The sequence below is a fragment of the Camelus bactrianus genome, chromosome 11 (assembly GCF_048773025.1).
Source record: "Camelus bactrianus isolate YW-2024 breed Bactrian camel chromosome 11, ASM4877302v1, whole genome shotgun sequence".
NCBI lineage: Eukaryota > Metazoa > Chordata > Mammalia > Artiodactyla > Camelidae > Camelus > Camelus bactrianus.
Window position 1 is genome coordinate 28,938,250 of NC_133549.1, and position 22,739 is coordinate 28,960,988.

Consider the following 22,739-nt stretch of genomic DNA (forward strand, 5'->3'; position numbering starts at 1 on the left):
TAGTAGTATCTGATTTTCCCAAAATGTATTCTTTATACAGCTTTGAATACATGAAAAGTATTTGAGGGAAGGATATTAAGTCAAATGTTATAGGAGAATTAAAGACTGAAAAGAGATTTCTAGGAACTCAGTTCTTCCCTTATGGATCGTTCCATCTTCTCAAAGAAAAATAAAGCTACATGCAGGCTAAATAAATAAATAAACCTCCCATCCCTGTTTACTTCTGTCATTCACTCAGTCAACCAATATTTATTGAATATTTACCATATGTCAGGCACTGTTCTAGGCTCTGGGGGGAAAGCAGTGAATAAAATGGATATCATTTCTTCTCTTCATGTCACTTAAGTTCCATTGGCACTTCAGTAGCCCTTACACCCTAGTCAGTGGTTGGGACAATAAGCTGAGATAATAATAGATGTCAAAGCATTTTGAAAAGATGGTATGCTAGGGGCTTAACAGCCTATTGATATAGATCCAGAGTAAATACAATGATTATTCATGCATATTCCAATTTTCTTCTTTTCCATAGATGTTAGAAGTATTAGTGTTTTGCTGTAAAATACATTTATGCAGGTACATATTTTATATACTTTACACATTCCTTATTTTAGTACCTTGGTGGCTATATTTCTCCTTTGTATTGAGACTAAATGTCTGAGGGCACTTACAGAGCATCAGAGCTTGAAAGGGATTGAGTGCTGCTAACCACTAAAGGTGAAAACTGGGGAGTTGATGAAGGGAGGGAAATGAAGGGAAGGAAAGGCTCAGGAGATGTAGAAAGTTTTGGAACATCCAGGGAGAGAGGGTAGGACCGTATTCTTTTTTAGAAAGAGAATGGGGTGTCCACATTGGAAGGGGATATATGGTGTGGGACAAAGACCCTTTGGGAATTAGAAAACTGAGATTGGAGTTCCAGCTGTCCTGAAGATCTTCTGGGACCTCATCAATAAAACAAGAGGGTTGGACTAGATCATTGTTTACTAAACCTTTTTGCGTATGAACACTCTATTTTAACAGCAACAAATAATTGAGACATCCCCTCCCCTACCATGGCCCAGGTAATAGTGTTTATATATAGTGACTATGAATTCAGTAGTCCCTTGAGAGGCATTTGTGTTTCATTCATGGAAACTCTGTACAAATGGCCAAAAATACATTTACAGGCAAGCCATTCCTCAGTGTTGGGGGTGTGCTTGGTGTATGTTTAGTCCTCGGGCTTTTCAGGGACCCAATGAGCTGGGTCTCCCCATCTGGATCTCTTCTACTTTGTAGCTCTGATTCAAGATAAAATATCAGGACATATTAGTCTATTCCTATCTGCTAATTGAAGATCTTTCATAGAGGAAATGAACCATTTTCAATCTGCATTTCAAAAAGAATTTCTAAGCTATGTCAGACAGTTCCTAAATGAATGAGGATAAGAAAAATCTATTTGTTCATTTTTCCTTAATCCTTTCCAACACCTTTATCTAAATTGGAAGTTGTTTGCCCTGACTTTAATGTTCAGAAGTGATTATTTAGATGTTATTTTGGGGTTGCTATCAAGTGCTTGTTAATTCTTCTTTCCAGCATTTGCCATCTGTGTTGAATATCATTTTTCACTGGGAACTAATGAACATGGTTGCAGGTGCCTTTAATCGTAGAATCATAGACAGTGGAGACAGAATAGTTGGAAATGTTGCCTTTTCCTCATCTAGAAAATGGGAGTAATAATGTTACCCTCCCTTACCCAGTGTCATGAATGAGAAATACGATTGCCAAACGAATTACAATGTAAGTAGCTGTAAATTAAATGCTAAGTAATAAAAGTAGGAATAATTTGACTAATAAAAAATGTTTTTTTTTCCTAATTTGGTTTTTTTCATTACTAATGCCTCCTGGCAGTAGTCATTTCCACTGTGGTAGTAAATAACAGCAAAACCCGCACTGCAGCTACCACTGATGGGGCACTTGTCTATGCCTGGGTCTTCTTTCTTATCATCCCACTGAATCTGCAGAATAGTCACAAAAGGTAAGTGATTGGTCCAAGGTTACACAGTTAATAAATAGTGGAGATGGAATTTTAACCCAGGTCTGGTTGGCTTCAGTGCCCATGGATTCCCGCTGTGCTCCACTGCGTCTCAAATCTAGAACTCTTAGATTCTGCTGCCTCATGTCAGCTTTTGCTAGACTCTTCCCCATCCTCTCTACAGAAGCCAGTTGAGTTGATCACAGTAAGGGCTTAGAGAAAGGAGCCTGGGTTCATGGTGTGAACCTCTTGGTCACTGTTTCTCAGTCAGGGCTGTACATTGGAATCACCTGGGGATTCTACTAGATTCTACTGGAATCTAAGCACCATTAGAAGTTGAACACCATGAAGAGAAGGATTACTTGTTTTATTCACTGCTGTAGTATTGAAAAATGCTGATGCCTGGGCCCTACCCCAGACCTATTAAAACAAAATCTCTAGCAGTTGGGCCCAAGCACAGGTGTTTTTTTTTTTTTTTTTAATGTATGTATGTGATACGTGCAGTCAAGGTTGAGAACCACTCCTCTAAAAGATTTCTACATGGATCATGTCAGAAAGAGAATGAAAAATATTCACTCAGGAATGTTTTGGTAATGGATCTGGCCAAGAAGGCCTAGAAGTATTGGGTCTTGGAATCAGACCCCATGGGTTCAAGTGCTGGGTCTTCCAGTTTCCAGCTGTGTGACCTTGTACAAGTTACTTAACCTCTCTGATCCCATTTCCCCATTGACTAGTATTTTCAATTCCACAGGATTGCTATGACTTAAATTTAAAAATCCATGAGAACTTCTTCCCACAGTGCCCAACACATGGTAAATTATGTCATTATTGCCAAAGAAATTAAGAGAAAGGAAAATGTATTTTTAACAGTTTTGCAGTATATATCTGAAAACCTTCATTTGGTTTTGTATAGGAATTCAGATGGAATTGAATTAAATGATAAGGGGGACTCCCCCTCCCTTTTAAAACAATATTAGTGACCTTTTAACCCTTACCATTTGTGCAAAATTATAAAGTTGATGTGTTATTTCTTCTTGCTTGCCAAATGCAGCGGGAAGCTGGAGTTATAGCCATAAAATGAATGTTCAAAACTGGCATCCTGTCAAAGGCTGTTTAGACTCAGCCTTCCGGTCAAAGGGCTTTGACACCAGAGACCAAAAGATACTGTTGGAGATGCTGCTGCTGGCAGTTTAATTGGTATTTTTCAGGGTGTAGACACATGATTTTTATATAGGCAGAATGAAACTGGGAGTAGGGCAATTATCCAGTGAGTTTAGACAGTAAAGAGAAAAGGAAAAAAAAAAATCAGGCAAAATAAATTCTTTAAGCAAGCTTTTTTGCCATTTTTAAATAGATACTTTTTAACTTTATAGAAGTAGATAGAACTTGAGTACTTTTGTGACATAATTATGGGGCTCATAAAGCAAAATGAATACACATAAAATACCCGACAAAGGCCAGGTTTTCTAATGTGTACTTTTCTTAATATAAAAGTAGCAAAATAAATACAGTAATTGCATTTATTGTGGATAAAGAGAAAATTAAACGTATTTTCCACATAGAGGGCAGCAAAGAAGAGAGGAGGAATCCTGGTTAAGAGGACCAGTTAGATGTTTTATCAAATTATGGCTAAAAATGTTTTCTCTGTTCCTGGTACAAATACTGATTTGGTTTGTCTCCTGGCCCTTGAGAGTTGTGTGCCTACCCATTTTGTTGTTGCACTTGAGTGAGAGCTAATAAATTGTTTGACTTTTGTAATTAAACATAAGAACCGGATTGAAGGGGATTTTAGCTTCCCTGAAAGTGTACTTTAAGTTAATCTGCTTAAGAGGAATTATCTATTTCTTATTAGCAAAAATTAAAAAAAAAAAAACAACTGTGTGCCTTTGTAACAATGATTTCTGCAGGCCTGATCATGAATCTCATGGTCAAGTTGAATCTGCAAAAAAGTATTTGGGGGATTTAAAAGATTCGGTCATCAAAAATTTAGGATTGCACTCTTTACATTTGTTATTGACAAAGTGTGGGGTTGTTTATTGTTGTTATTATTTTCTCTCTTTCTTCCTTGATTTGTCTTTTTTGTCCTGTTTAACAAGTTTGAGAAGTTAGTTCTTTGAATATTTTTTAAAAATACTATCATAAATGCAGATGAGAATTATTTCTTGAAGAATTGTGATTTGGAGAGTATATTCCCATGAGTTTTTAGTGAATAAAATAATTTTAGGCAAATTCCTCAACATTGATTTCATCGCATCTCTTTCACATATGACAGTCACATACAAATTTTTATCATTGAATCCCTACGCACTTCTAAAATTTAAGATGACACTTACGAATGAATCTCTAATGCTAATCTAGTGTGTTAGATTAAATCCTATACAGTTAAAAAAATACATGGAATTGTGTTGTATAGTAGCAAGGGGTAATGGATCCTGTTTTTAATTAAATAATACAATTACTACATTTTGTGATGGTGCATTCAACATCTTAGGTGGCTATTATAGAAAGAAAAGCAGTAGTGATCAGAATAAGTTTTTCAGAAAAGTAAATAATGTTTCCATTACTACTTGAAGGAGAGATGTAGTAAGGTGAGAAACTAAAATATTATTTCTAAATAATTTTAATACATTACTGATGATGCCTACCTTCAGCTTGGGCTATAGTCAGCATAACTATACTTTAAGTGCTACAGCTGGGGACAGGAAGGAAAAGATAAGTGCCAGAGAATCTAACACACTAATTCCCAGACAGAAATAAAGAGTTGATGTGTATTAGGATGATTTTGTGTGACGGAACTCTCATTTGAAATAAGTAACTGAGCCACAAGTGAAGTAGGTGGGTGCCCGCTGGCCTCGATTTTTTCGTGAGCATAGAGATGTGACCGAAGGACGCAGCGTGAGCCATGTAGGGTCCCCTCTCTCACTGCCCTTGTTGTAACTGGCGCTGCTCCCGGAAGGAGCTGCACTTGTTCAGTGGCTCTCATTAGACTGTTGTAAAAAATATGAATTGATTTATGAACAACAGAGTCATTTAAAATATCCCTGAGCTATTCTAGATAACTGTCTTTCCCAGAGTTCATGGCCAAATATTTGTATAACCTTCATGGGAATTTGAAAATGGGGAAGATTGTGAAACGAACTCACAAGGCAGGGAATTTCAGAGAGAAGAGCCGTCTCGGTTAACGGTGGATGTCAGTACCTTCTAAAGCATGTTTCTGCCTCTAAACATTTAAAAGTAGAATCCCTAGGGTGGAGAACTAGTCCATATTTCTTTTTGATGTTGAGTTATTCCACGCCAGCACTGGTTAGAATTTATATTAACTTGTGGAGCTGACCTGAACTTTGGTTGCGTAATCAAATGCTTTCTTTTCTATATAGCCAAGCTGACAGGAAGGCTATAAGGGAAAAATTAAAGTTCCTGTGCTGATTTTGAGAATACAAAATCACAGACTGTGCTTTGTAGGGTAAGAATCAAAGTCTTGTAGAGATTTTTATAGAGTAAGAATAAAATGTTTTGTAGAGTAAGAACAAAAATACAACTTTTGTTTTAATGTATGATACTTGAAATAAGTAAAATGTGTGCTTATTAATTTATAAGCTTTAGAATGAATATTGTCCTGTGTATCATCATTTACTGCTTTACTGAAAATACAGCCATTTGGAATTCCTAACTAAGACAGGCCATTGCAGGAAAAAATATAAATATACGGATGTTTAAATTAATATTTTTTCTGTATATTTCTCATAAACCTATTGTTGGAATACTGTTTTTGATATAAAGCTACAAAAGCAGGAAATGCAATCAAAATGAAGAATTCAAAACTATAAGCTCTTTTCATTTATATTTGCAATAGACTTTTTTATCTCCAAATATTATTTGTTATATGAGAACAAAAGGAATCACTATGTGTGTGTATGTTTTTAAACTGAAAAATAACCATTTTTATCTTCCCCCGTGTATGTGGTCTGGGTTTGATTCTGACTCACTAGGGGATGCCTTGAACTTTTCACACTCTTTTCCAAGCCGTAATGCTAAGAAAAAAGCACTATCCCACTTGACACAAAACTAGACCTTGGCTGGTGGATCAGAGAACATCACACACGCCTGTGCCATGTGGGCTAAAGGCTCAGCTGCCACATCTGGATCAGCCTGTGCGATTTTTATGTTTATGAGAGACTCACCTTGCTCTCCAAATTCAGCCTGTAGGACTATATACCTCATGCCATCCTATCTCCATCTATGTTTGACAAAATGTGTAGGTAACATTTTATTTTATTTTTTTAAGGGCAGGCATCTACAACGAGTCCTTTGGGTCAGTGATAACTTGTGTTGATTACCAAAGTGCATCTATTTCCACTGGATATTTTTAAATAAGCTATAATTCTCAAAGGGTGTGATTGGAAGAAAGGGCCTCTGATCTTGGAGGAAACAAACAAACTGGAGGAAAACAGTATGGGAACACTTAGTGCTTTCTGACTTTTGAAAGAAAGGAAACTTTGCAGCATGTAATTCTAAGGAAATAGTAGGACATACAAAAAACTAGAATCAAGCTCTTCACGGGGGAGGGAGTGAAGTCTGCTTGTATGGCTTCTGCAGTGTCTGACTTTGTCATAAAAAACTGCAGCTGAAGTATTCATTTAGAACGATTCCATGCATTGTGTGATGAATAAAGTAGTACAACCTTTTCCTTCCCTTAGCTGGTGGTCCTGTATTAATTCAGGAGCTATATAAAGCAAGTTTCAAAATGACATCCTTTTCTAACTGGAAAGTGAGCACACCTTATATATAGAATATAAATATTTCAGCAGGTACTATTACCCATCTGCCTGATGTTAACTTTTTATTTAACTACAAAGGATCTTAACATTTCTCTGTGTTAACTTTTAGTGGGTGAGATACTGTCCTGTCAGTAACAGATGTAAACACTAAGTAAATAAAGAACTCAGGTTGAGATGCCTGTGGCTGTCACTGTGTAAGTAAATTTACAAATCTGATTATGAAGAATGTTAGCTGTTACTCTGCAGAGCCATCAGATATTAGCCCGGGGTATATTTCTCATCACTCTATGCGCATTTCACCAGATAGGTGTGCATAGACGTAGGCATGATGCAGCATTTTAAAATGCATTCTTTTATTTTTAAACCTACGCCCAACATCTTGACAAGCCCTATTTAGTATGATGTTTAAACACACGTAACCCAAGGCTAATTTCTACCTTGTGAAGTCAGGTGGTCTAAAATGTGCTACAAAGATCCACAGGAGGAATAGGATGTACAGCCCCGTTTTGTTGTCTCTGAACTTTGGAAGTCTGTTCAGCCCCCTTGCATCATGTGCAAATCAATGCAAGGGGAGGATGCAAAAGTGAAACCAGTCGTGGCTCCTGCCAGACCTGACATTCATTCCCTAATGATGTGCTTGTTTGGCTCGTTTTCCTCCTTCAAATGTTCTTTTTCCCCTCCTCCAGAGGTACAGTGACACGGTGTTCACACTGTCCACGCACTCTCTCATTCTGGGAGTTCACACGGAGGACACTGAACACCAGCCCGGCCACTGTCCCGCTCCCCCCACCGCCAACACCACCTTCCCTGTGCTGTCCTGCTTCCCTGCCCTGCTTTACAAGGGGGCCTGGGGTTCTGGCCTGATGGTTCAGGTGCTCCTAGTCTTGGCCCTTCAGGGGCTTACTTAACCCGCTTTTATCACTTTGCCGTCTGATAGGCAAAGCTGCTAGAAATAACTATGTGGTTGTATTTACTGTTCATTTCTCTATTTTCCTGATTATAGGAATTATTTTTAAAGATAAGGAAATCTTAGAGCCAGGCAGAGCTTTTGGGGTCATTCAGTACCACAGACCAAAAAAAAAAAAAAAAAAAAAAAAGACCTTCCCTTATAATAAGCAAACAGAAAAAAATAAATTCCAGTTGCTGGTGAAAGACTGTCAGCATAATTCTCCTCATCCAGGAATCAGTCTATTTAGTGGGTTTAAATTTAAAGAATTTAAAAAATTCTCTTGCCTGTGTGAGTAGATAATAGAAAAATACCTTTTATTATATACAGTATATTTTGGTGTAGTATGTGTAATTGCCCTAACTGAATATCACGTATATTCTGATAACATTAAAGGATTTAAGAATCTAAAATCCAAAAGTCCTAAATTCCAAGAAAAAAAAAAGTGCTGCACCTGTTTACAGTTACCAAGCTTGTACCACCATCTTTCAGAGGGTTTTGATGTAAGAAGTTCTATGGCTTTCTTCAGATTTATAGTTTTAAATGGCCTTGTTATAGCTGAGTTCTCTGTTTTCTTCTTTGTAAAGTAAGCAGGCAGATGTTTTTGCCCTTTTTAAAAAAAAGTTCAGTAAGCACGTCTCCTGCCCTTACTTCATCGGCTACAAGAACATTCGTGGCTCTTCCAGTGGGAAGGTGATTCACCTGAAGCTTTGTTCCCAATTTAGTAATGCGGCAGCGTCTCACTTAGCAAGTGGGGCTTCCTACCAATGAAGTTGAAAACAAGTCTCTCTCTCTTATTCAGAGACAAACTTAGATTTTTACCTGTCAGAGGAAAAATGAAACCATCACTAACCGCTGTTTATTTTGCTGGCAGGTTCATGCCTACGACAAAGTAATTTTTCCCCAGGTGAATTACTCCCTCAACGTTGGCGAGGCAATGACTAATAAAGTATTTATAAAAACTACGTTAAGTGTGCGGTCCCCATTCCCACAGTGTGTCACTGCTGCCGCCAAGCGACAGGTCTGAAAAACCAGCAAATCTTAAACAATTAGAGCATCGATTCCTCTTTCCAAAACCAAGGCCCCTGCTACCTCCTAGACAAAGATGCTGTCTTCTTAAGTGATGGGTATTAACGGGAGACGCTCTCCTCAATCACGCTTGACCCACGTGGGCGTTGCACCGATTTCATGGCTCCTGAGAAAAGAAAGGCAAGGGTGATCAAGAAAATAATTTCTTTGCCTGAATGAGTATCTCTGATTTTCGGGTTGAAGTTGTTTTTAGTTTAGTTTGGTTAGTTTCCCACAGTCTCACAGCAAAATTACAGTATGCTACAGGAAGAGAAATTGTCTTAAGAATCTATCCGCCGCTCCGAAAACTTGTAACTCTCGGAACACGCAAGTGCTTGGGGACGTAATTCAAACACTGTTCTCTTGAGCAACCTCATTCTTGAACTGGGCTAAGAGCTTTTCAATTGCTGTGACATTTTCAGCCAGGGAAGTAGTAGTTGTTGCAGAGCAATGTTTTACAGGCAATTACTTTATATGATCAATGGAGCAATTCCCTTCCAGAAAGGAACCAAAGCGATCAAGTTAAATCATTAAAGAGAGAGAAAGAGAGAGCGGGAGAAAGGATTCATCTCATTAGCCGGTGCCGGTGCTGCAGGCTCCGCGGCGGCGCACAATGTCACTGGCCCTTTAAGACAATGGCCGTACTCCCTCCACCGCCGCCACCCCCTCCCCTGTCGCTGTTGACAGGTCTGAACCTCCCTAGCAGCCCATTGTGGCCGCAGTAGGAGGCACCTGCAGAAAATGTGCCAAAACCAGGCAGGGAGCAAGGGCTTTTCAATAATCTCCGCAGCTGGAGAGGAGAGGCAACACTAAACAACCGGGCGCGGAGCCGGCACGTGATGGGAAAAGGGGTCACAACCAGACACCTCCTATCGGCTTTCTGAGCGCCGGTCGGTTCAATTTGCTGACATCTTCTAGCTGGCTTTTCTCTATTTGCTTAATATGCTGAGGTATTTAGCTTAAAAGCACTAAATGCTCCATCACGATGAGCTGCTCTCTCCCTTTCCCATTTACTGTTATTAAGGACATTTTCTCGTATTTTCTCTCTCTTTCTGCCCCAAACTAAGATTGTTTTCTTTTGCTTTTCTCTCATGAATACTTACAGGTGTTCTCCAACTCATGCTGCCCGCTTGATTTTACTTGTCATTAATTCAGGGACAAGTAAAGCTCTCCACATTCGGGATCTGTATTAAGCAGGCACATTCTGGCCGCACAGGTCTGGAAGCAGCTTTGCATTTCAACTCAGTAAACATTTATTGTGCATCTACTGTGTATCCACCACTGTCCTTAGGGCTCCCAGAAACCCAGAGATAGACAAGATGTGCTTCCCCTCTTGTACTGTTTAGGATCCAGCAGAGAGTCTAAATTGCTAACATAACTGACTTTGTTTTGTACCCATGCACGTTTCTAAGTAGTACTTACAACCCTTTTGAGAATAAGCAGGAATGGAGGGAACTGGGATGTGCTGGTGGTGCTGTGGTTTTGTCGAGCGTGCCTTGGGAGTCAACAGGGCAGATGTGCAATTTCAAATCTCCAAAATAAATGACAGATGAGTGCCTGGCAGAGCACCTCGATTTTGGCAGCTCACCTCGATTTTGGCAGCTCTTATGGGTCCAAACTCCTTGCCTTTACACATCACTTGCCAGTTTTCATTGTATTTCCATCCATTTTTTTTTCTCACTGGAAGTATAAGGCATTATCTCTGTCTTATAGATGAAAACATCTGAGACTTAGGGCCCCACAAGGAATAGGTGGTAAGTCAGAGGCCCTCCAGGACCCAGCCCCTCTGCCGCCGACCCAAACCCTGGCTTCCATTCTACCCAGTGCTGCCTCTTCCGAGGGTCTACCGGTGTGAGCACACGTTTTGAGAGCAGTGTGGAAGCACCTTGACAAAATGACATTTTCACAGTGAAAACTCCTTTTTCCCCCTCCTACAGATGGAGAGTGTTGGCATGTACGGACTCTGTGGATGTACAGCAAAGAACAAAATGAGGTGCGATTCAAGGTGGGAAATAACCGCTTCAGGTAGGAAATGAACTAATTTGTGTAAGTATCAAACTGGCATCTGAAGTAGTTCCCCCCAGAATGTCATTCCTTTAGAGGGGGACTAGGGACCCTTAGATCTGTGTGCACATAAGGTATTTGCTAAACCGCTGCTTGTTCTGAATTACTGGTTCAGAATTCCACCAAGTGGTAAGAGGTGTGAGAGAGTATTTCAGAGGCACTCAACTCAGGAAGTCCTTTCCCACCTACCCGAAGCCCAGGAAGCTCGCTGTCCTTGCTCACTAGCGTGGCTCCTGGAGCGGGAACTAGCACTGGCCTAGCCTGCTGGGTGCATGCTGTCCCCCTGCTCTGCCAGCCTGCATCTGTTCAGGCAGATACTGAGACAAGGAGGAGATGCTCTCTCCCCTTCGCTGAGCTTGTTTATGCTTTAACATGTCTCTCCTCTCAGAGGACTGGTCCTCTTCCTTCTTCCCGAGCGCCTCCCTCCAATTCTGGAGAAAACAAGTGGACTATTCATGTAAAAAGAGAAAGAGTGAGCAGGGAGGGGGGAGATGCCACCGACATACTCCATTGAAAGCCACTGGCTGTTCATTTACATTCACACTTTTAAAAAATGTTAACTAATGATGTTAAATGGTTTGCCAAAGGTCCTGGCAGGTCAGTTGTAGAAGTGTCATTTCTGCCTAATTAGGGCTCTTGTGGCTGCCCAGGGCCTCCCAGTGCAACTGGTGACAAGCCGAGAGCTGACAGCTTCAATTGGTGCCAATAGGAAGGTTGGGCCGGTCATGTTTTCCAACTCAGCCAGGTGTTTGCTGAATGGGGGAGGGGGCCTGGTGAGATCTGAGCGCTTCTATGATCCTTTTTCTTTCATGGCTCCCTCCCAAGTCCTTCCCCTTTGCCTGTCTTGTCTTGTGTCAAGGTCAAGAATGGGCTTTGCTAAATCAGCAATTTGGGTTATCTCTGGGAGGTCATTAGCAATCTCCAGCCCAGACATTTCAAGTGTTCTTGGACCCCAGATGCTAGATCTTTTTTTTTCTCCTTAAAAATCAGAGGGTAGGAAAATAAAAGTTTTAGGTGAAAAACAATAGTAGGAAGAAAACAAAATAAAACAAAACAAAAGAACCAGAAAGCTCTGCATAGCCATCACAGCATTAAACTGAAGACATTCATAATGATAAAATTGCTTGAGGGGAAAACAGCTAAAGCATCCTGATCAGCGCCTTAAATATTTCATGGAAATAAAGACAAAAGTGAAAAGAAATCCTAACAAGTTCAATTGGATATAGAGTACCTAGCATGTAGTAGGTGCTTAATAAATGATTTATGGTTTGATTTGATTTTCCAGGAGAAAAATCATTGTGTGAGAAACAAAGAGTGATTGATAAGAGATCCTGCTATTTCTCATGCTTACTTTCATTGTTTCTATACCACTTTCTGAATTTCTCAGTTGACCACAAAATACATGCTCAATTGGAGTACCGCATGATCGGGTGATATGGTTATCTTATTTTTTTCTTTTTTTTTTATTTAAACAACTTAAGCAAAATACCTGCTGGTACTCAAGAGCCCCAGGCTGCAGCAACTGTGACACAGAGGCAGTCCTGCGGTGATGATATGAAATCAGTGTCTAGAATTTGGATTTGACACCCTGACAGATCCGCTGGGATGACGGCACTCCCGCTTTGTGCCTGAATTAAACCTCCCAGCCCTCCCGCAAGCACCTGCACGTGCGTGCAGGGACTGAGCCTGTTTGTGGGCCTGGTGGACGAGGAATGATGAGATTAATACACGGGCTTTTGGGGGCAGTGCCTTGTTAAAGTAAAGGGGGAAAGTGAACTGAAGAAAGCCATGTTTGTTTCATGAAAATCCAGACCCAGAGATTACAGTTCTGAGAAGGAGGAGGGAGACTCAGGTGATGGCTATCTAAAACTTTAAGTTTTCAGCTTCCTTTTTTCATGTGGCAATGCCTTTTGCATCTGCTGCCTCTGTGTTGTCTAACACAGGACTGTGAAAATAGGAGCCAGAAAAACAGACTGTCTGTTGATTTTATCCAAGGACTGTTGTGATGGTGAAATGAGACAGCGTACGTAAGCACATCTTGAACAGAGGATACCATGTATCAGGTGCTGGAGAACAGTGAATTCTCTCCCTGATGTCCCAGGTCCCTCATGGTTGGAGACCCTGTGCTGTTCTGTGGTGTCAAGTTATTTTCTCAATACCCAGGACATATTTGAACAAAGAGAATTAATAGAATCGACTAATAGGCTGACCTCGTGAATGATGAGTGAGCAAATGAATCTGGACATTTTCAAACAGTTTTGCTGCCTGTCTCACACTTTCCCTCCAGGGACCACCTTTGTCACTAAATTCCCTTAAAAGACCCACTTTGCATTTTTGTCCATCCATTTCATGCCACAGCACGTGCTCTCTTACCTCTGGTGACTTCCTTTGTTTACTCATACTGCTTTCATCCTGGAATGTGTTTCCACTTCTAGTCCCAGTACTAACCCCTTTCTGGGCTCTGCCTCCTACCTCTGCCTCCATTTGGAGCCCTGATCCTCAAGGCTGCCACTGCTGGATGTGTACTTGGAGGGCAAATGGTTGCTGTCTGGCTCTTATGAGTGCTAAGAAGTGGCCACTTAAGACTCTCCTCGTAGGGGGGAAGATGAGCATTTAAAAATCATTCTGTAAGTGGTAAAGAAAACCTTCTGCAGCAACTAAACCAGCATGGAAAATATACCATTAGTTTCTAAAACCATAGCAGACAAGTAAACAAAAAACTTCTGAGGACTTGTGAACAGAGGAAAGAACATGTGAATTACAGCAGGTCCTCTGTTTGTGGCAATAAAATCCTCCAATTGTATGCGTGATAACTGACCGTCATGCTGGTGACCATGGAAAGGTAAAATTATGTTCAGCTAGATGTTACCTAAATCTTTCTGAAAGGCAAATCTGATTTTGTTTTTCCTTTGTTTAAGTGGTCCTTTCAGATCTGGCTCTGTCTTCTCTTTGACCTTGAACTGTTACTCTGGTTGTGCTGACCTGCTGGCCATTCTCTAGACATTTCAGGGTGTTTCGTGCCTCAGGGCATTTGAACAAACTCTCTGTTATCCTTGGAATGCCCATTCTCCTGCCAAATACCTATTCATTATGCCACTTCCCGCACCAAGCTTCTCTTGCCACCCCACCTTCAGTTAGATTGACCTTTCTCTCTTTGTGCCCCGCACAGAACCTTACATTCTCCTCGGTAGTAATAATAGTACAAGTTCCCTTTTATTGAGTGCCTTCTGTTTGCCAGTAAGTGTAAGTGCTTTTGCTGTTGTAGGTACTCACTTACCGATGAGGACCCTGAGCTCAAGTTGCGTGTTTAAGGTCACACAGCTTGAAAGCGATGGAGCAGGGCCTGAGCCCAGCCGGGGTGACTGGGGCACACGTCCTCACCTCCATCTCAGTCTAGAACCACCAAACCACGCTGCTTCTCATTATAAGTGGCCGCCATGCTGGTAGATACGGGTGTGTGGTTTTAGCTTGTCTCCCCTCTAGGTGGTGAGGCCCTGGAGGTTGGTGACGCTCTTAGAACACTTTGAGTTCCAGTGCCTAGCGTGGGGCCGGCACATGGCAGAGACGCTGAATGTTGGTTGAATTAATAAAATTGCGTGGAGTTTGATTTACTACGTATTTGCCTATGTTATACATATCTGTATTCTCTCCCTGCTTCTCTTAGTCTCTTTACATACGTGCATATTTCACATGTATATATGCATGCAGTTATATACATACCATATGGTTATATGCCCACATATACATATATGAACAGGTAGGTATATATACATGAATTAACAGACATATATATGTATCTGAAGAGAGTAAGGAAGGCGGGGGGAGAGTTGGTTGGGGTCTGGAGGAATATATGTGCATCACACAGTCTCTGACTTTGAATGGTGAGTTTGGATTCTGCATTAATCTTGCTTCCTTGTAGCCTGGATGAGACCCATGACCTTGGCCTAGATACTCCTATAGACTGACCTCGAAGCTCTCACAGTTCTGCACTGGGTGTCACTACATTTGAGTCAGAATGGTCACTACAGGAGGAGGATGCCCAGGGAGAGTAGCAGTTTTGAGTTTTTCCCTTTGCATCATGTCTCAGGTGTAGAGAGAGACAAGTCCCACTTTGTCCAAACATTTTTCCTCACCGTTGAGTCGTCTTGATCCTGAACCTGTTAGTGATGATGAAGGTGGGTTTCCTTCTCTGCCACAAACGCCCAGCGCGCCCTCCCATCCTGTAAGGTACTGTGCGTCATGTGCAGGACCAGACTGACTAAGCGACCCAGCATGGGGACCAAAAGGCTTCACAAGAGCAGAGAGGCACCTGTGAGATCTGGAGAGTTGGGTGAAGGTTCGATAACAGCCGATCCAAGGGCAAAAATCTCTCTCATTTACCCTTTGGATTCTGGGCTCATGCCATGGATTACAAGGGAGAAAGTACATGCGTCATTTATAGACAAGTGTCCGCTTGACACTGAGTGCACTGCATTTATTTTATCCTTCATGAGCATGAAATCCCTGTTTTAAAATCAGGTTCTAAAACTTTACAAGCTGTCAGGTTCTTACTGATTTCTCTGAAGTATTTCGGTGGCTGTGGGTGAGCCTTCCCGTGCCAGCCCCCGCCTCCCGCCTGTTGACCCTCCTGCCGCTGACCTGTCATGCCCCCACGCCTCTCCCTCTGCCCCTCTGCTCCCCTGCTAGAACCTTCCTCTTGGCCTTGCAAGAGCACATTCATGCTTTAAAACCTGTTCTCCTGCTTTGCTGTGGCATTGATGTGCTTACCACCCTTCCATGCTTGTCTCTTAAAAGGCAAAAACAGACAAACAAACAAAGGTGTGCAGATTTCGATGGAGACATGGTAAAAACTAAGAATGTTTCTCACACGCTTTCACTACGGTACTCCAAATTACAGAGCTGAGTCAGCTGGCGCTTCTGCGAGAACGGACTGTCTCTGAAGTTTTCTGTTTTATTTTTTAAATATTTGCCAATTTTTAGTGTTTCTCCATAAAAAATAGGAATTTGTGGTTATATATAAGACCAGTTTTCTGAATTATGCCTTTGAGTGTCCCTGATGCGTCACTGCATTCCTTGGGGCGGGGCCCGCTGGATGTCTGACCTCCCCTGTCGCATGGGGCCCTGTGCTTGGTTTAATTCTCTGCTCTCGCCATCTTGAAACTCTTGGTAACTCGAATGAGGGCCTTGCATTTTCGTTTTCTGCTGGCCCTTGTCAGTTATGTAGGTGGTCCTGCCTTTGGGGCTATGCAGCCCCTCTGACTGCAAAGCGTGGAGTTTCAGCATTAACACCTTACCACGAATTTGTCTGTCATGGCCTAGCCAGGGCTGTAGGAGAGGCTCGGAGCTCTTTTAAGGAAGGAGTTCTAGGCTGAAGGCAATGGAGGGTCATGGAGGTTGGGGGCCCTGAAGGCCAGCATTGCCCAGGATCAGCCACGCCCAGCAATGTCCCTAATGCCTGACTACGAAGGACAAGGAGTGAACAACCGTTCTGTAATGTTTCAGTAAGGCTTCCTGAGAGAAACCTTGTTTTTCACCTGGAACTACCAAGCCATTTGGCCAAGAACTTCTGCTTGTTTGAAGTCTTCAGAAAGAAATCCCCCATGAAGCACACCACATTTGGAAATGGACTTTCCTTTTTAAAATTTGTGTCTGTATGTTCTTATTCCTGATCTTCATTTGATTTCCCTTCACTTTTGTAATCTCTCACATACCCGTGATGCAATAATAAGAATGATACAATTGAGAGACGGCACAGAAAGGAAACTAGGGCAAAGTCAAGAATAAGGTGAGTTCACAAGTACATACCATGAGGTCTTGTGGATTTTGACAGATGAGCCACAAACGTGTGTGTCAGCCTCCTCATAGCCGAACAAAGCGGCGTGGTCAGCTGCAAGCGGATGGGAGGAGAAGGCGGGGGTGGGAAGCAGGTCCCAGCTTGGCTTCTGTTGTCTTCCCATGGGATCTAGAGATGACTTGGGAATATAAACTGGGTTCTCTAGGAATCTGTTTGCATGAGGGACCAGTCATCTCCCAGGAAACTCCAACATGGTCCAGAGTGATGCTTCCCTCGGAGGAGAGGGTCATTTTGAGTACACCATGATGTCCTGTCACTCAATCTGTTCCTCATCCGCCTACAGACTGACTGGGCCTTGAGCAAACAAGACAGCAGCTCCTTGCCCACACCTGCCTCCCCCTCTGACAGCAGGTGGAGCTGGGCCAGCTCCCTGCAGTGTGGACACAGGAGGGAGCTCCAGCGACCTGACGGCAGCGGCGGCAGAGGCGGTGAGCCCGGCACTGGCAGTGCTGGTGGCACTCGCACAGTGGCAGTGGCACCAGCACTGGCGGTGGCGGTGGCACCAGCACTGGCAGCACCTGTACCAGCAGGAGGTGGCACCACACCTTGGAGATGGGCCCAGCAACGTCGTGGTGGCTGCAGGGGCCAATCACCTTCAGCCAGTGTGGGAGGTGGGTGGCTGGAGGTGGCCCCGAGTGACTGACTCTGCCCATGGTGGCGGGGGCCCTACAGTGGCACCATGGGTGACAGAAGCCTGGACAACGGGAAACAGCAGAGAGGCTCATCCAAGGAGGTATCTGAGGCTCCTCTTGAGGAAGACGTGTCCAATAGCTGGTGGGAGTTGGAGCCAAAGAAATGCTCTTCATGATGTTAAATGATCACATTTTTGGCCTTAGGACAGGATGACACGTGAAGAGATGAGTGACATAAGATTTAGAGCATTTGTGAGATAAGGACCAACCAGCTGGTTAAGAGAAGCTCAGTTCTTCCTAGTGTGAGCACTCGTTCATTCATTCATTCACTCATTCATTCCTTCAGTGATTCATTCAACAGACATCAGGGGAACCTTTGCTGGAGTCTGGAGTCAGGTTCCTGGGATCTGAACTGGCTCTGCCATTTGCTAGTATGTGATCTTGAGAAAGTTACCTGATTCTGCACCCTAGTTTCTCCATTTGTGACATGAACTGTGAATAATATTAAGTACTTACCTTAGTGGGTTTTAAGGGAACCAAATGCACCTGAAGTTTTTAGCAGAGCACCTGGCACCAATTAAGTATAGAATAAATGTGAGCTTTGATGAACGGTTATGAGAAGTATGTAATCCCACATCAACTAAAGTAGTGTTTGTCCACATAATAAAATGCTGTATTTCCACTGTCCACAAGGATGTGCTGTGTTACCTGTGGCTGCGGCTTGGTAGGGAGATTATGGCTGATTTGATTGGTTTGATTTAATTACTTTGTTATCTGCCTTTCAGGATTTTTCCAGAGGATATGAACTATTTATGAGATTTTTAAATGGCAGGGAAAGATATCCCATCTGACCATCTCTTGGGTGCATTAATCAGCTCCCTGACGCCTCTGTTCCCCACATACTTGGACAGTTCCCATGAAGGGCGACGTGAGGGCACTCAGAGCAGCTTATGGAAACTGTTGGCAGCTCTGACTCTCAGAAAGTTCTTCCACAGACTGTCTGTCTGTAGTCTCTGGCATTTATGTTTCTCATTCATCTATTCATTTAACAAATACTTATTAAGTGCCTCGTATACGCCAGGCACAGTGATAAGTTCTGGGGAGACAATGGTGAATGGAAGTCAACAGGCTCCCTTCATGGGGCTGGTAATTTAATAAGTCCCCAGACTGCAACCCAGTAATTAAATTAATATGTCATCACAAGTGGGAAGGTGCACAGCAAAGCTGACGGGGGTGGGGAGTTGGGGGAGGGCCCCTGAGAGGTGACAGTTAAGCTGAGACATGAAGGGTGTGCAGGAGATACTGGGGTGTGGGGTTGGGTGGGCGGGCAGTGAGCAGTCCAGGAGGAGGAGTAGAGTCTGCTTAGGAAACACACAGCATCTGTGTGGTTCACTTCGAGCCCTTCAAATATCTGAAGATGGCGTCTTCCCCGGAATCTTTGTTTTATCCCCAGTCTCTTCAGCTTTTCTTCCTAGGATGTGATCTGACATCCTTTTGTCACTCTGCGATCCAGTTTGTTGATATACCTGTCCTTTTTGTGACAATTTTATTGAGGTATAATTCACCTACCGTATAATTCACTCATTTAAAGTGTACAAGTCAGTGCTTTTTAGTGTGTCTCAGAATTGTGCAACCCTCACCGGATCAATTTTAGAACACTTTTATCACCCCCAAAGGAAACCCCCATACCCATTAGCAGTCACTCTCCATTTCCCCCCAAAACCCCTGCCCTGGGAGACAGCTCATTGTTTTCTGATCCTAAAAGCTGCCACTTCTGGACACTTCATATAAATGGAATCTTACAGGATGCAGTATTTTTGTAACTGCTTTTTTCATTTAACACAATGTTTCTAAGGTTCGTCCATGTTGCAGCATGTATCACTACTTCACTTCTTTTTATTACTGAATAATATTCCGTTGTATGGATATATCATACTTTGTTTATTCATTAGTCAGTTGATGGATATTTGGGTTGTGTCCACTAATTGGCTATTATGAATAATGCTGATGTGAACACTTACATACAAGTTTTTTGTGTGGATGCACGTTTTCACTTCTCTTGAGTATCTAACTCGGAGTGGAATTGCTGGGTCATATGGTAACTCTATGTTTAACTTTCTGAGCTATTGCCAGACGGTCTTCCAAAGCCACTGCACCATTTTATACTTCAAGCAGTAGTGTCTGAGGGTTCTGATTCCTCCACATTCTGGCCAACACTTGTTAATCTGTCTTTTTGATTATATTCAGCCTTGTGGGTGTAAAATGATATCTTACTGTGTTTTGGCTTGCTTTTCACGGAAGCCTAATGATGTTAGCATCTTTTCATGTATTTATTGGCCATTTGTAAAGCTTCTTTGGAGAAATAACTATTCATATTCTTTGCCCATTTAAAAATTGGGTTATCTTTTTTCATTGATTTGTAAGAGTCCTTTATATATTCTAGATATAACTTCCCTATCGGATATATGATTTACAAATATTTTCTCCCATTCTGTGGGTTATCTTTTCATTTTTTTGAGAGTGTCCTTTGAAGCACAAAAGTTTTAAATTTTGATTAAGTCCATTTTATCTATTTTTTTCTTCTTCTTGCTTGTACTTTTGGTGTCACGTGTAAGAAACCATTGCCTAATCTGACATCTCAAAGATTTATGTCCATGTTTTCTTTAAACATTTTTTTCTAGTGAGAAACATTTTTTTCTAGTTCTTACATTTAGCTCTTTCATCCATTTTGAATTCATTTTTGTATATGGTGTGATGTAGGGGTCCAGCTTTATTGTTTTGTATGCTATTCAGTTGTCTCAGTATCATTTGTTGAAAAGACTACTCTTGCCCCCTACTCAGTTGTCTTAGCACCCTTGTCAAAAATCAATTGACTATACACATGAGGGTTTTTTCTGAACTCTCAAGTCTATTCCATTGATCTATCTGTCTCTCCTTATCTAGTACCACACTGTATTGATTATTGAAGTTCTGTAGTAAGTTTTGAAATTACAGAGTATGAGTCTTTCAAGATTGTTTTTGGCTGTTCTGGATGCCTTATGTTTCCATATGAATTTAGAATCAGCTTGTCAATTTATGCAAAGAAGCCACCTGAGATTTTTTTAAAAATTGTGTTGAAACTGTAGATCACTTTGGGGATTATTGCCATGTTAACAATATTAAGTCTTCTGATCCATGAATATAGGATGTCTTTCCACTTATTTACATATTCCTTAGTCTCTTTCAACAATGTTTTGTAGTTTTCAGAGTATAAATTTTACACTTCTCCTGTTAAGTTTATTCCTAAGTATTTTATTATTTTTGATGCTATTATATATGAAATTTTTAAAATTTCATTTTTGGATTGCTCATTTTACATCCTTTTTAAAATATGGTCCTTAAAACCGCTGGACTAATACAGAACATAGTGGGATGCCCACCTTACACTTGTAGATATAATTCCATGACTTTAACCTGAGATAAAGTTAGCTTTTGTGGGGGGAGGGGAGTGGACTAGGATGAAGGCCCAGTAACATCACACATGATGACACATGACTTATATGTCAACAAAAAACCTCTCATGTCAAGTCTTCTGCCACTGTACCATGCTTCCCTCATTCTATACCTAGACAGAGAGCCAAAGGTAACATATTACCCTTTCCATTTCATATTCTTAGATTCAGCCCATTGCCTCTCGTCTGTGAGTGAGATTGATTTGGATGCCAATTCTGACCCTGGTCATATCTTTGTCTCCCACCCTATCCACAAATATAGTGAACATACCCTCTTTATTTGCCTTCAATCCAGTGATAAAAATGTTCAACAGAGCTTTGCCAGGATAGAGTTCAGAACCTTTCTCTGAGATCTTTAAATTTCTATCTCTGAAAAACAGTATCCAACCAGTCCTCAAGCCACCCAGTAGTCCTTGCACCAAACTCATAGCCCTTGCATCCAATCCGTACGTCACCCCTGCTGAACTTATCAAATGCCCTACTGAATTCATTAATCCTTGATCTGATTCATTTCTGTGAGTCTAATAATGCCGTCAAAGAAGGAAAGAAGATTTACCTGACAGAGCTTTTTCTCTGTGAAGCCACAGTGAGTCATAGTGATCTTGCTTTCTATATATCCCTAAACTACAAACCTCCTTTAACAGCCATCCCTGAATCTTTTCCACCAAACTTACTAGCCAGTTATTCTTTAATTATAAGAGGATTAACTTCAGATGAAGAAGCTGAGAATCACAGAGATTAAAGTCATACATGAGGCTGGTAAGTGTGGAGGGAAGACTAGAACCCAAGGCATGTGATGACTTATCCTGAGCCCCCTCCCCTCAAGATGGAGAAATTTCATGTGTGGACAGTGACAGGAGCAAGTGTGACTATGGGAAGAAACTCAGAAACTCCACGTTCTCGGGTAAATTCAGGCATTCAGCTTACTGTACCCAAAGTGAACTCCTAGTGCTGTGCACACAGTGATGCAGTTGCCTGAGCAAACACCTGAGGATGAGCAGAGCGTGAAAAGGAGGCTTTTAACCCACATCTGTGGTTTCATATTAGCTCATTTAATTCAGGTTCCTCTTTGGCCTGAAGTATCTGGATTTCATTAATTCAACAAACATTTACTCACATTTTTTTCCTGGCCCCATGGTAGGCTCTGGGGATCCCGAGATGTAAGAGGAGACGGACCGGAAAATCCAGCACCGTCACGTCCCACAGTGGGTACTCTGGCAAGTCACGACTTGCCATCCTGTCCCCTGAGGCCTGGGGTCTCTTTCCAGCAGTTAAGATGGCAGGTGACACAGGCAAATCAATATGGAACCACAGAGCAGACTTTTATTCAGTGTCTGTTCTAGGCATCAGAATACGGCAGTGAAGAAAACAGAACAATTCTATCCTTGCAGAGCTTACATTCTAGTGTATGTGTGTGTACAGATCTTAATGAATATGTCAAATGATACAGCCAAAAAGTAAAGCAGAATGGAGGATAGTGAGTGATGGGGTGGGAATGGTTAGAACTTAAAATAGGGAGTCCAGGGAGGCCTCACTGAGAAGGGGGCATTTGAGCAGCAACTTGAGGAGGTGACCGATCAAGCCCTGTGGATATCTGAGGGAGGAGCAACCTGGGCAGAGGAACAGCTAGTGCAAAGGTCCTGAGGTAGGAGTTGCCTTGTGTTAGAGGTCCAGCAAGGAAGCCACATTGCTGGGAGATGAAGCCATGGTCAAGGAGTCTAGCTTGTTCTCCGAGATAGGAAGTGAGGGTCTTGAGTGGAAGAATGGCGTGATCTGACTTACGTTTTTAAAGGAGCCCAGTGGCTGTGTTGAGAAGAGACTGGTGGGCAGTGAAGTAGGCTGGGAGGCCAGTTAGGAAGCTACTGCTCCATGCAGATGGGAGGCAGTGCTGGTCTGGT

General features: G+C 42.0%; 1 protein-coding gene across 2 annotated transcripts in view; it reads left to right on the forward strand.

Annotated features, from left to right (window-relative positions):
* Positions 1 to 22,739, forward strand: part of LOC123612773 (uncharacterized) — a 40,160-nt gene that overhangs the window by 3,538 nt on the left and 13,883 nt on the right. The window contains exon 2 of one of the 2 annotated variants that reach the window (XM_045506566.2): positions 10,738 to 10,825. In XM_045506566.2, coding sequence (XP_045362522.2) covers positions 10,770 to 10,825 — 56 coding nt within the window. In that variant the 5' untranslated portion in view covers positions 10,738 to 10,769. The remainder of the gene's footprint in view (positions 1 to 10,737; positions 10,826 to 22,739) is intronic. The other variant, XM_074373552.1, reaches the window with a different exon arrangement.